The following is a 14,449-nucleotide window of genomic DNA, read 5'->3' as shown; positions in this document are numbered from 1 at the left end:
TGCGGCAAATACCGCATCCGGCCGCCGCATGCGGTTTTTGCCACTGCGCATGCTCAGTAGCATGCCGCAAGCGGCAAAAACCGGGCAGGCCGCATGGGAAAAACTTATGCAAAGGATGCGGTGTTTTCACCGCATCCGTTGCATAGCTTGCACAGCCGGATTGAGCCGCAGGGCTCAAGCCGGATGTGTGAAAGTAGCCTTATATTCACTGGAGAATGACCAAAGTCTGTTTTTTCCAATCAATCATAGATCTGATACCTTTGAGTAGAGACGAATGGACTCGTGGAAGTTCGGTTAGGCGGGTTCAGCCAGACTTTAGCTAAAGATTGATTTGGGACCCGGACTTGACTTGAACCCCAATGGAAGTCACTAATGGGCATTTCGGGTCTGTGTCTGGTACAAACACTGAACCTCGGGTTTGCTCATCTCTACCTTTCAGTATAACGTTACTGGTGGTATTGGTAAGGCTCTCTGTACCAAACTTATGTCACAGGTTTATAGGTCAGCCACTGGCCACATTGCAATAATAATATTATTTTTATTATTATTAATAAATATATTGACAAAAAAAATCATTATTTATAGGGCGGGGAATATTTTTTTGTCTCGTAGTATTTTTTATAATTTTTTTCCAAATAATGCTTTATAAATTCGGAGCAAAATAAAAAAAAAATGCCTTTTTTGTCTGACATGTTTTGCAACTTCATAGTGCAAAGAAGAAATACATTTTACAAAATAGTGCAAAAAAATAACTTGCGTACATAAAATCACTCCAAGGGAGTGGGGAAGGGATGGAGGGACAGTGAAGTATATTTGCACCAACTTTTGAGACTGGAAAATCAGTCTAAAACATCTGCATAAGATTCATTAATGCCTTATAAAATCAGAAAATCACTAATTAATTGATTTCCATGACTAAAAATGGTGAAAAAGCAATGATGAATTGGCATAATGCGCAGTGGGAGGATTAGGAGCGAGCGAGCGAGCAAGCAAGCAAGCAAGCAAGCAAGCAAATTCAGATGCAGTGTGAACATGTCCATAGAACACGTGCCTGTTATAGTCTATCTGTGAAAAACACAAACAGAACACGTAGGTATAAAACGTTAGGTTATTATTACAGAGGTTGTATGAGGTTAGAAAAACATGGTTGCTTTTATCTCAGCGGTCTATGATGAATCTGAATTTACAGCTTTGCCCTACTGACTTCTACTGCAATACCAAACCGGCCATGGTTTTCTACTTTTAGTGCTTTTGCACGTTGAGTGTTGTTGATGCGATTTTCCATGTGTTAATAAAAGGGTAACAGCAAAATGAATGAAACTTCTAAAATCTCGTTCCCGCATGTGGGGTTTTTTTTCTTGCATTTTTTTTTAAATGCAGTAAGTCAATTCTTTCAGCATTTTTACTGCAGTTTTTTTCCCCATTGAGATACAAATAGCTCAACACCAAAAAAAAAAAAAAAAAGCATCAAGGATGCCCCAAAAACTCACATCACTTCTGCTCAATTTTTCTAGCAGCAAAAAAAATTAAAAAAAATGGTTTTATTACAAAATTTTAATAATTGATATTATACATTATAAAGCCAATTCACGGTGAAACAAGGTTTTCTAACACATTTTGTTTCGGAATTTCGAACGTTTTCAGTATCTGCGATTGTAGCTGTTGAAGGAGTTTTCTCGTTTACAATCAGTCCTGATCATATCACATGGCGCCCTGCACCTCCATCATTCACTCGTGATGAGAAAAATGTTTTATCCTCTGAATGTAAACATTTAAGGAAGCCATTGATTAACTACAAATGGAATCCATGAGACCCACAAGAAAAAAAAAATGCAGTGAACACTTGGTTGCATTTTTTGCTGTATTTTTGGTGAATAAAAGTTACTTTATCATATATATTGTGGACAAAAAACACGTAATCTGTGGAAAAAAAATCTACACTAAAACACAGCAAAACCTGCATTTTGAAGGCAGCATTTTAACTGGCAAGACAAAAAAAAAAATGCTGCATGAGAACATAGACTAAGAATGACCACAATATTACAAAGTACTGTAATGCGCAGGTATGGGGAAAGGTCAAGGAGCGCATGCGCACCACAATACTTTGATCTGCCCTCAGTAGGACAGATCAAAGTGCGCGTACGCAGAAGCACAATGGATGCCTCTCTGTGGCTGATGTAGGACACAACATGCACACGGGGATGGGCAGGAGGGCAGCAATCGCACAAGATGGAGGAGGTGCCGGACCAAGAGCAGCGACACCCATCGGACCGGACCACCCCGAGTGAGTATAATTAAGGTGTGTTTTACATCATACAGATCGGCCTGGGCACTTATATACAGTATTCTAGAATACTTTACATAAGGGCTTACTGGTGGTGACCGCAGCTCAAAAGGGAAAAACCTGGTGACAGGTTCCCTTTAAATGGCTTCCATAACATTTCCCATAGAAGTTGTCTTCCAGCACTCACAGCCTCCTAAATAATTTCACTAGGTATAGCAATGATGCTTCTTGCTCCTATATCTCATTCAGGTATTCTTCAGTTGTTCGGCGACGGTTGAACTGTAAGTTGTAATGACAGTTATAGGTTGCCACCAAAGTTCTATCAGTAATAGATATAACTAAAACAACCGTTCTGCACATAAAATCTGGACTATGATGGTATTAAAAACACCAAACAAAAAAAAAAAAAAAAGTACATAGCAATTCATCCCAAGGTTTTCGGTACATCCACAAAGCCTCTGTAGAAATCTGTGAATTTAAAAGGTGTCCTGCATGACAATTGCTGTATGCATTCTCTTCCTGCAGAGTGCGAATGAGATGTAATATCGCACTCATTTTGCTGCTACTGTAATACCACTCTGGATTTTCTACTTGCAAATCAAGGCAAACAAAGTCTGTAGTATATGCGCCACATTTGAACATATCCTTTAAGAGACAATTAATGTGATCTGAAAAATTTGACTGTATAAGTGTGTTCTCTGGGAATCGAAAAAAACAAAGAAAGGAACAAAGAAAATATAATTGTAAATAACTTCCTAAATACAGTGGAACCTCGCTTAACGAGTAACCCAGTTAACGAGAATTTCGCTTAACAAGCAATGCTTTCTGTAAATTTGTAACTCGGTTTACGAGAAAGCTTTGCTGTACGAGCAAAATACTCACCGCACACACTTCCGGTTTTGTACATCCACCGCGCTCTGACCCGCTCTTGCAGTCCGTACAAACACACACAAACAAACACAAACAAACACGCACGCACATACAGTATTATGCCCTCCTTACCTTCCGTTCCATCGCCGGCCTCATGGTTCTTTTAGTTCCCTGGTACATCGCGACGAGGGCGGAATCCTCGCGGTGAACTACAAGATCCAGGAGGCCGGCGATAGAACGGAAGGTAAGGGGAGCATAATATGTGTACCTTCCGTTCCATCGCCGGCCCCCTGGGTCCTGTAGTTTGCCGGTATAGGCTGTGCATTGGTAACCATAGCGACAAAGCAGGAACTTCCTCTGTCACCGCTACTCAAAGGCAGCGCGCTGACCAATCAGAGGCAAGCGGCTCCTGCCTTTGACGTCAGCGCTCTGGCAGCGGAAGTTCCTCCCTCGTCGTGATGGTAACCAGATACACAGCCCGTACTAGTGAACAGCAAGTCCCAGGAGGCCGGCGATGGAACGGAAGGTAAGGTGAGCATAATATGTGGGTGTGCGTGCGTGCTTGTGTATGTTTTTGTGAGTTTGTGCGTGTTTGTGAGTGTGTGGAATGACACAATAGGGGACCAGGATGGGAGATTTAACAAGTAGTTGAACGAATTGTCTGCATTGCAATGATTCCTATGGGAAATCTTGCTTTGCTGAATGAGTAACTTTGTTTACAAGCACAGTCCCAGAACGGATTGTTCTCGTTAACCAAGGTTCCACTGTACCTGTAATTAGCAAATGCCACTCCTTTTACCTAGGGAGGTAATCACTATAGTATATTAAAAGAGCAAACATCTTGTCACAGTGCCTTGCGAAAGTATTCACCCCCCCCCCTTGGCTTTCTATCTTGTTACATTACAACCTGTGGTTAAATATTTTTGTAATCTGATTTGTGTGTTATTGCTCAGCACTAAATAATCTAAGTTGAGAAAGTTAAATTAGAAAAATATAGGTAAAAATTAAATGTATAGGATAAAATAAATAAAAATGGTCATATGCATACGTATTCACCCCTTTTGCTATGAAGCCAATAAAATTTCTGGTGTAATCAATCACCTTCATAAGTCACATGCTTAGTGAAAGAAAGTCCCCCTGTGTGCAATCTAAGTGCCCCGCGGTCTGTCAGTCAGAGATGAGTGAACCTTTGGAAGTTCAGTTCGCAGTTGCACTCAAAACCTTAGTTAAAGGTTCGGTTTGTGACCCTGACTTGATCCGAACCTCAATGGAAGTCACTGATTGAGCAGTTAGTGTCTCCACCCACATGCAGCCAGCCATAAGCAGAACACTTCCAGGGTTCCAAGGGTGGGTGGGCAGGGTGTATATATACAGTGGGGAAAAAAGTATTTAGTCAGCCACCAATTGTGCAAGTTCTCCCACTTAAAAAGATGAGAGGCCTGTAATTGATATCATTGGTAGACCACAACTATGAGAGACAAAATGAGAAAACAAATCCAGAAAATCACCTTGTCTGATTTGGCAAGATTTTTTTTGCAAATTAAGGTGGAAAATAAGTAGTCATCTAAAAACATGCAAGATTTCTGGCTCTCACAGACCTGTAACTTCTTCTTTAAGAGTCTCCTCTGTCCTCCACTCATTACCTGTAGTAATGTCACCTGTTTGAATTTGCTATCAGTATAAAAGACACCTCTCAAGAACCTCAAACAGTCACACTCCAAACTCCACTATGGTGAAGACCAAAGAGCTGTCGAAGGACACCAGAAACAAAATTATAGCCTTGCACCAAGCTGGAAAGACTGAATCTGCAATTAGGCAATCAGCTTGGTGTGATGAAATCAACTGAAAAAAAGAAAAAGGAAGACATACAAAACCACTGATATTCTCCCTCCATTTGGGGCTCCACGCAAGATCTCACCCCGTGGGGTCAAAATGATCACAAGAACAGTGAGCAAAAATTCCAGAACCACACAGGGGACCTAGTGAATGACCTGCATAGAGCTGGGACCACCATAAGATGAAATGTGGCTCGGTCTTTCAGCATGATAATGATCCCAAGCACACTGCTAGGGCAACAGATGGCTTTGTAAGAAGCATATGAAGGTCCTAGAGTGGCCTAGGCAGTCTCCTGATCTCAACCCCATTGAAAACCTTTGGAGGGAGTTGACAGTCCGTGTTGCCTAGCGACAGGCCAAAATATCACTGTGGCAAGATGTGGAAAGCTCACAGAGACTTGTCCAAAGCCACTTACAACTGTAACTGCCGCAAATGGAGGCTCTACAAAGTAGTGACTTTAGGGGGGTGAATAGTTATGCACACTGAAGCTTTCAGTTATTTTGTCCTAATTGTTGTTTGCAAGTTCACAGTTGTAGGTATGTTCTTTACATGAACTGATGCAAACCCCCAAAAAACTGTGAAATTGCAGGTTGTGAGGTAGAAAGACACGAAGGGGCGGGGGGGGGATATGTTCACAAAGGCACTATATAATCTATTGCTTGATTTAGGAGAATATAGAGTAAATGATAACCCTAGTGAAAGCTGGGTCATATGATGCCAGACTGTTTTTTATATTTTCATTGTGTTCCTTTGTAAGAATGAACAGACACTGAACTTTTTACACTTTTCTATGTAGCATTCTGTAATTTGAGGCCATCCTATCACATAACCACCAACGTGAATGAGACACTTTTGATCTTTCACTTTAATTATTTGTCTTCCATAGCCGGAGCCGTGACCCCTGCGTCACTTGTTCCAAAAAACCACTCCGAACAAACTGTGCAGGTTTCTCTCCTGTGGTCAGTCACATCCTGTCACTTTGTATAATCCTGAAAATTTCAGCATTCAGTTTATTTGTTAGTTCACAAACTTGGCTTGTAGTCAACAGACTAATAAAAGCCTGGATACGGATTGGCTGAGCTCCGCCGCTTTTTACGGAGTAGTCCTGACTCAGGTAGTTTAACATGCTGATGAGGAGCGCAGGACGCCTCTGACAAAACTCTACTGACCTCCAGGAGGGATCAGGTGCAGAAACAAGATTCTCATTTGGCACACCTTTCCCAAATAGAGGACAACAACGTCTGACAAATCAATAGAGACGCAGGAGACAAAACAAACCCAACTGCAGTGCAGGGTGAAGGCAGAAAATATCTACCATCACAACGAGGAAGAAGAGAAAGCTGCTCTCTGTTATCTGCAATGACAAACAGCCCCTCGGAGGGTGGATGTCAGCTTCAATGGCTAATGTGTAGCCAGATGCCATGGACAAGTGTTTATTGCAGAGGAAAAGGGAGGAAGAGGATTACCGATTTTATGATTATCCCTGTACTCCGGGGATTAAATACCAAAATCTGCCCTAATCCCTTTAATCTGATAAGAGAAGAGGGAGTAACATCACAGATCAGACACCAGTTCCTGCACCAGAAAAGGTGAAAGTATAGTATAACTTTGATCTAAGATTTATTCTGATCATTGCGCATGGTGGCTCATCACCAAATCTGTGTCCATGGTAGAGGAAAACAAATGCTTGCATATGAGAAATGAAACATTAGTGATGAACGAGCCCAGGGCAGCGGAGGCCATGCAAGCAGTTTCCTCAGCAACTGTCAAAGGCTCTGCTCAACATACACAGGGCGAAGCTAACAACTGCTGGCACGCTCAGGAACGCCAAGGAATGAATGACAACGAAGATCCAGACACTTTCTCCTAAGATTCATGTTCAGTTCAGCGTGACAAATGCGCTCATTTATCATCCTCACCGGGCAATGCCTGTACAACCATGTAAATAAGTGTAAAGTATAAATGTGTGGACCGATGACATCAATGAAGGCCAAGTCACCGAATAACATAAATCACAGTCGCCAGTCTGCCACTAATCCGCCAGGGTGATCACATCGTACTGTATCTCCTGCTGTAGAGCCGACTCTGTTTCCGCAGTGTACACAGTCTGAGCCATCGCTGCATCTGCCACGGCTGAGAGACACAAACGCAGGTTAGGATTGTGCACAGCTAATACAGGTCCAAATGCCAATACATGTTACATCTGATGCTGACCTGTAACGGCAGAGTGGGCCGCAGCTTCTAGTTGCTCCTGAGTCAGAAGTTGCTGTGTGGGTGACATGGGCACAAAATGGATCTGCTGAATGGAGAAAGTCAATGATTAATTAACGCTTTGCCCTGAGCCCTTTCTGCTTCTCTCCCAATGACCTTAATTATAGGATGTAGATCAATGAACCAGACAATACCCATTAGTGATCTAACAACACAGGCCACAACTTGTTTGCATGGGTAGTGGGCAAGGCTCGTGTAGGTCTACTGTGGCACACAGGAAAGTTAATGGTGTAAACCTGGCATATAGTCACCTGGGGGTCTTGAATATATTGTCCTCCTGGTTCATACTGAATGTGAGTAATTTGTCCATCTTGAACCTAGAATGAAAAAAGTCACAACAAGAGTGGTGCCGTTTTAGTTAAAAGTCGATAATAATCACTGGAATAGGCTACGTTGGACACACATCCTAAATATTATTAGGATCAATTAGAATGATGGATACTGTGATTTACAACCAGAAGAGTTGAAATAGTTACCTGGATATGGTGACCTTCAGGGAGCACCACATATTCCTGTGGAAGGAGGTGAGGGAGTCCATCTTGAGAAATGATGTACTGAACCTACAGACGGGTATATCAACAACAGGGACTGTAACACATCTCTATAAATTGTTTACTGTATTTTATACAATATGGCAGAGAATCACGTGGAATCCTAACAGTGTGACTTAATTGAGAGTAAAGGAGGAAAAAGTGGTTGGCCAGTGATGACAAGCTTGCAAATTGTACATGAGTGGTCACATAACAAGCACTTTTTCTTCTACTCCCTCAAAGGTAAAGATAAGATTGTAGAAACATTGGTATCCTAAAGCCTGCTTTACACGTTGCAATTTCGCATACGATAGCGTATGCGATTTGCAACGCCCCCATCGTATGTTCAATTTGTTGAACGTGGTGCACACACGATTAACCCCCGTCACACGTACTTACCCGTCCATACGACCTCGCTGTGGGCGGCGAACGTCCACTTCCTGGAATGTGAGGGACGTTCGGCGTCACAGCGACATCACGCGGCAGCGGCCAATAGAAGCGGAGGGGCGGAGCTGAGCGGGACGTAAACAGACCGCCCACCTCCTTTCTTCCGCATTATCGGCGGCAGCCGTGGGAGGCAGGTAAGTTCTGTTCAATGTTCCCGGGGTGTCACACACTGCGATGTGTGCTGCCACGGGAAAAATGCACAACACACGTTCAATTCTAGAGACAGATACAATGTGTATGCGATGAACGTTTTACCGTTCAATCGCAATCGCACGTACCTGTCACACACTGCAATGTAACTTACAATGCCGGATGTGCATCACTTACGACGTGACCCCGCTAACACATTGTAAGATATATTGCAGCATGTAAAGCGTGCTTAACAGTGAGCACCTTGCACACCATTAGGATTCCTGATTTTAGACGGTTAGATTATAAAAGGGCCCGACTATCCCTTTAATTACAATATCTACAATATCTTCCACATATAATCAGGCTTGAAATTATTATTATTAAGCCAAAATAGGAAATAGAACTCCATATCAAACCACCATAAATCATGGCAACCTCACCATATCAAAACCTAAGAACCAAAAATTTGAGTTTGCACAACCATCATATAAATCATCAACAGAAATTCTGCATATATTAGATATCTTTATTACATCATAAGTACAAAAATAAAGTGCTGGTACCCACAGACATTAAAATTCCCTACCCCATAAAAAACATCCTAAAACAAAACCTGGTGCAGTGTGGAACAATTCTTGTAATTAATCAATGAAAGAGTTAAATATTGCACATTTGAGAGCTCTGGGTATAACCATAATCAAACATATAGCATATTTGCTGGTCCAAATCACTCCATAAATAGTATAAAGTGCATAATGCAAGGGAGGTATAGGATGGCTGACTCGGTATAGTTAAGGGCACAAGGGGAACAGTATCATCACCTGTCCTGAACACACATAATATGCATATATACCTCTTCAATGAAATTTATGAAGGGAACACCGAGGTCAGTTTTTACAATCAGCCACCTATGATCCAGCAGGTGAAATTGGAACCAAGACCCAGAGATCAGACCACACTGCCCAGCACCTCGACGCGTTTCGCTTCCGCTTCGTCAGGAGGTGCTGGGGCAGTCTAATGGTCATTCTTATATAGTGCAAAGCCCACCTGATGTTCTCCATGGCGCGCGCCGCAGGCCGGAAGCCGCGTCATCCACCGTAGCCGGCGTCCCGGAAGACGCTGTGCGCATGCACAGTAAGCGTCTCTCAATTGGGCGCCGGCCAGGGAGGGGAGGCGGCCACCACCATGCAACGTGCGCACTGACGTCAGTCCGGCCAGCAGCCATGTTAGAAGAGGGCACAGGTAATGGCAGAATACATAGTATGATTTCAAACAGCCTGGTATACAAATTAATGAAGCGGACATATGTTATATATGAATGGATCCTGAATACATCATGGTAAAGATATATTAAATATAAATCCATGCATAACGCAGTATGCCATCCCATATATGGGCGGACAATTACTCAATGCTGACCTCTAGAGGATAATTCCTCATAAATACCATTAGTGAATACAAGATCCAGCACTGATTTCATTAGAATATATAACATATTCAATATCAACATGTCAGACAATAATATGGTTATTTAGATGTTATCTTCATCCCAAGTGAGGAACTCCCAAATTATTGTTCATGATCCGTATGACAATTCATACAGTAAAAGATCCATTTCATCCGCCAGAATTCATTTAATGTATTATGCAGCCAGGAACTCTATGTTGAAGTGAATGATTAAAAGAATTCTTTTAATCATTCACTTCAACATAGAGTTCCTGGCTGCATAATACATTAAATGAATTCTGGCGGATGAAATGGATCTTTTACTGTATGAATTGTCATACGGATCATGAACAATAATTTGGGAGTTCCTCACTTGGGATGAAGATAACATCTAAATAACCATCTTATTGTCTGACATGTTGATATTGAATATGTTATATATTCTAATGAAATCAGTGCTGGATCTTGTATTCACTAATGGTATTCATGAGGAATTATCCTCTAGAGGTCAGCATTGAGTAATTGTCCGCCCATATATGGGATGGCATACTGCGTTATGCATGGATTTATATTTAATATATCTTTACCATGATGTATTCAGGATCCATTCATATATAACATATGTCCGCTTCATTAATTTGTATACCAGGCTGTTTGAAATCATACTATGTATTCTGCCATTACCTGTGCCCTCTTCTAACATGGCTGCTGGCCGGACTGACGTCAGTGCGCACGTTGCATGGTGGTGGCCGCCTCCCCTCCCTGGCCGGCACCCAATTGAGAGACGCTTACTGTGCATGCGCACAGCGTCTTCCGGGACGCCGGCTGCGGTGGATGACGCGGCTTCCGGCCTGCGGCGCGCGCCATGGAGAACATCAGGTGGGCTTTGCACTATATAAGAATGACCATTAGACTGCCCCAGCACCTCCTGACGAAGCGGAAGCGAAACGCGTCGAGGTGCTGGGCAGTGTGGTCTGATCTCTGGGTCTTGGTTCCAATTTCACCTGCTGGATCATAGGTGGCTGATTGTAAAAACTGACCTCGGTGTTCCCTTCATAAATTTCATTGAAGAGGTATATATGCATATTATGTGTGTTCAGGACAGGTGATGATACTGTTCCCCTTGTGCCCTTAACTATACCGAGTCAGCCATCCTATACCTCCCTTGCATTATGCACTTTATACTATTTATGGAGTGATTTGGACCAGCAAATATGCTATATGTTTGATTATGGTTATACCCAGAGCTCTCAAATGTGCAATATTTAACTCTTTCATTGATTAATTACAAGAATTGTTCCACACTGCACCAGGTTTTGTTTTAGGATGTTTTTTATGGGGTAGGGAATTTTAATGTCTGTGGGTACCAGCACTTTATTTTTGTACTTATGATGTAATAAAGATATCTAATATATGCAGAATTTCTGTTGATCTTTTGAAATTATTATTAACTGACAGGTACCGACTAGCACTTATAGAAAACTTTGATGAACAAGGATGAAAACTAGTGCAATAACTATCTGCCTCATTTCCTGGCAAAATCTGCCTGGGATTCAGGAATGTGACCAGGGCATTCAGCTAACCACCCCAGGGGCCATATTCTGAAAGGGATCTAATGAGACTGTCCCTCTAAAGGGACACAATAAACAATAAAGCAAACACAATACAGGCTATACAAGGAGGGTGCGGACTCCAGGTTTGCTGGGTAGCTGCATAGAGCGTCAGCTTCTCACATCTGCTGGAAAGAAAATACCTGATTATCTGCTGTTACAAGCTGCTGTAGGGTCTGTCCATCTGCAGTTGTAATCTCCTGAATGTACGCTGTATCCTCCTAAAGAAGTGAGACCAGAATAATGATTTCAAGACCTCGGATCCCACTGGTTAGAGCTGGCTGAAGTTAGAGCATGCCTTAAAGCACAAGTTCATAAAAGGATCCTGTAGTTATAGGGGTATTCTGGTTTCTTAAAAAAAACAAACTGCTTTATTAACCCTACCCAAGCCCAGCATTGAGTGTCTGACATTTTCCTGGTGTCCATTATTGTCTGCAGTGCTGATGTCATATTGACAGCGCTGCAGGCAATAACTGGGCTCAGTGGCTTGTGCTGTCATCTTGGGCAGAGCCGCAGAGCTCAATTATTGTCTGCAGTACTGTTGATGTGGCCTCAGTGCTGCAGACAGTGACAGACACTGGGAACAGTGATATAGACTTCGCACAGGACAGAGAAGGGTGCTTAAAACACAGTTTCTTGTTGTTTTTTAAAGGGAATCTGTTAGAAGCTTTTTGCTATGCAATCAGAGGATTGAGACACTGATTTCAGGGATGTGTCACTTATTAGGCTGCGTGCTGTTGTTTCAATACAGTAAGTGTTTTATCAGCATAAGGTTATCACTAACTGGACTAGGTCCCATGTATGCCCTGGTCTGACTGCGCCTTCCAGCACTGACAAGCAGCTCACGGTCAATAGACAATGTGCAAAGAAAGCTGTGGTATGGGCAGAGTCAACTTTCTGAGCTCTGCTACATGCTACATCTAAAAACATTGATTGAATCACAACTGTTGCACTCAGAGAACTCAAGTGATGCATCGCTGGAATCAGGGTCTTTTTCCTACATTATTCTGCTCTCAGTTGAAGTAGCAAAAATCTGGTGAGTCATATTCTTCCTAAAAAATAGCAGTAAGGTGTCAGGGATTTTCTGTAAATGGAAAACGTCTTTAATAATGGAGCCACAGGCAGTTTCTCATAAGTAATCACTTAAGTTGTACAGAGATGATGGTGAAGGGTTGTTGTAAAGTTATTCACTGTAACTGTGGAATCAATAAGAGCTCTGGTTACAGGGGAAACCATCCCTCATTGCGTCAAAAGTGACTGGCAGAGCTGATATATGTATAGGTTTGCTAAGTTCGAACTGTCAGGTCTCCTCAATAAAGGCTATGAAGACTGAAAAAGTGAAGACTGAAGTGTTTTTAAACTACTATCTTCTCCTCAAGGTCCCAAGCTGTCAGAGAGTAGATGGAAGGCCCAGTAGAGTTAAGGTCCCATAAATATTAGAATGTTGGCTGAACCCACCGATATCGACAGATTCGGCTGACATTGTAATGTGTATGTGGGCAACGGCCAAACAATAGGGTGAAATGTCAATCGGTTATGTCTGATGCCAGGCGACTGATAGCATTGTCTGTTGATGGTTTCATCATAGAAAAAACAGGATGAACGAACACTTCTGTATATGGGACAGATGGCCAAGATGGCTGTTGGCTGAACAATTTGCTTAAGCATCATTCGGCCAACTGCCATCTAATGTGTATGGCCAGCTTTATGAACTTGCACAGTTTGTTAGCAAAAAAAAGAGTAGATCCACATTAAAGGGCTCAGAAAGGCTTACTTTACTAATAGGTATATTTATTGTGTATTACTTGTCATTTTTCTTACTGGAACTAAACATCGATCAAAACCACCTCTAAAGTCTACAATATGAGCAAGAAAACGATAGTACAGTATATACGGCACATATATTTTGCAAACATAAATTGGGCATAGAAAGAGTTTAGTCCCAGATCATTTTGCACATTCTAACCTGGTTGCTCACAGTTTCCTCCTGCGCCAGGAATATGTGCTCCTCATCCAGGCCTTGCACAGATGTAAGTTCTGAAAAAAATTTGAGAAATAAAGTTTAAGACATCTAAATATCAACATTTTTTCATTAGGAGGATGACTAATTTTGGAGTGTACAGGGGTCGTCGGAGATTAGCAATATGGGTCAACCTCTTTTCTAAAACACTGCCAGTCTTGTCGATGGGATGTGTCTGATAGTGCAAAACTGTCCCACTGAATGTGGACAAGATGAAATACCAAATATGCAGAAGACTGTTAAAGAAAGAGGGAGAAATGTAGACTACAGTTGCTCCAATTCTTGAGGTCATGTACTTATCCTCATATTCACCTGCTTGCTGGGGCTGCTCTACAGTCGCTCCAGTGTGAAGCCTTTCAATATGGAATTTTAGATGACCTTTCCTGTTAAATCTGAAAGAAATCAGAAACACTTAAACCTCTAAGTTCTATTAAAACTGGGTTGTGCTGTAAGATTAGGCTGGGGCCACACGGGGCACTAGTGCGATGCTCGCATGACACTCGGCTCACGCTGGCAGCACAGCAGTAGCAAAGTGTCATGCGAGTGTCCCTGCAACTGAGGTCAAACTGTGCGAGCGGACCTCAGCTGCGGGGGGCGGACCGGCGCTACGGAGGGGTGGGCCGGCACGGAGGAGGTGAGGGAGGGATTTCTCTTCCTCTCTCCTCCGTTGCCGGCTATTGCCATTCTCGCCCTGCACTCGCAGTACACCGGTGTCATGCGAGTGCAGTGCGATTTTTCTCTCGCCCCATACACATGAATGGGTGCGAGAGAAAAGAGTCTCGCATTACAATCGCTGCATGCTGCGATTGTTTTCTCTGTCCGATTAGGGCTGAGAAAATAATCGCTCATGTGCGCTGACACAGGCTAAAATTGGTCCGAGTGGAATGCGATGTTTTATAACACTCAACTCGCACCGATTTTCTCGCCGTGTGGCTAAAGGCCCTGTCACACACAGAGATAAATCTTTGGCAGATCTGTTGTTGCAGTGAAATCATGGACATAT

The 14,449-nt window shown here is 42.6% G+C and overlaps 1 protein-coding gene across 2 annotated transcripts in view; it reads right to left on the bottom strand.

Moving 5' to 3' along the window:
- Positions 1–3,591: 3,591 nt before the first annotated feature.
- ZNF335 (zinc finger protein 335) overlaps positions 3,592–14,449 on the bottom strand; it is a 137,573-nt gene continuing 126,715 nt past the window's right edge. Inside the window, exons 22-28 of one of the 2 annotated variants that reach the window (XM_075349752.1) lie at positions 13,759–13,838; positions 13,393–13,463; positions 11,570–11,647; positions 7,738–7,821; positions 7,513–7,578; positions 7,205–7,289; positions 3,592–7,123 (exon numbers count right to left, since the gene is read on the bottom strand). In XM_075349752.1, coding sequence (XP_075205867.1) covers positions 7,023–7,123; positions 7,205–7,289; positions 7,513–7,578; positions 7,738–7,821; positions 11,570–11,647; positions 13,393–13,463; positions 13,759–13,838 — 565 coding nt within the window. In that variant the 3' untranslated portion in view covers positions 3,592–7,022. The remainder of the gene's footprint in view (positions 7,124–7,204; positions 7,290–7,512; positions 7,579–7,737; positions 7,822–11,569; positions 11,648–13,392; positions 13,464–13,758; positions 13,839–14,449) is intronic. The other variant, XM_075349753.1, reaches the window with a different exon arrangement.

The sequence above is a fragment of the Anomaloglossus baeobatrachus genome, chromosome 5 (genome assembly GCF_048569485.1).
Source record: "Anomaloglossus baeobatrachus isolate aAnoBae1 chromosome 5, aAnoBae1.hap1, whole genome shotgun sequence".
NCBI lineage: Eukaryota > Metazoa > Chordata > Amphibia > Anura > Aromobatidae > Anomaloglossus > Anomaloglossus baeobatrachus.
Note: the sequence above shows the minus strand (reverse complement) of the source record. Positions and strands in the feature narration are given on the sequence as shown.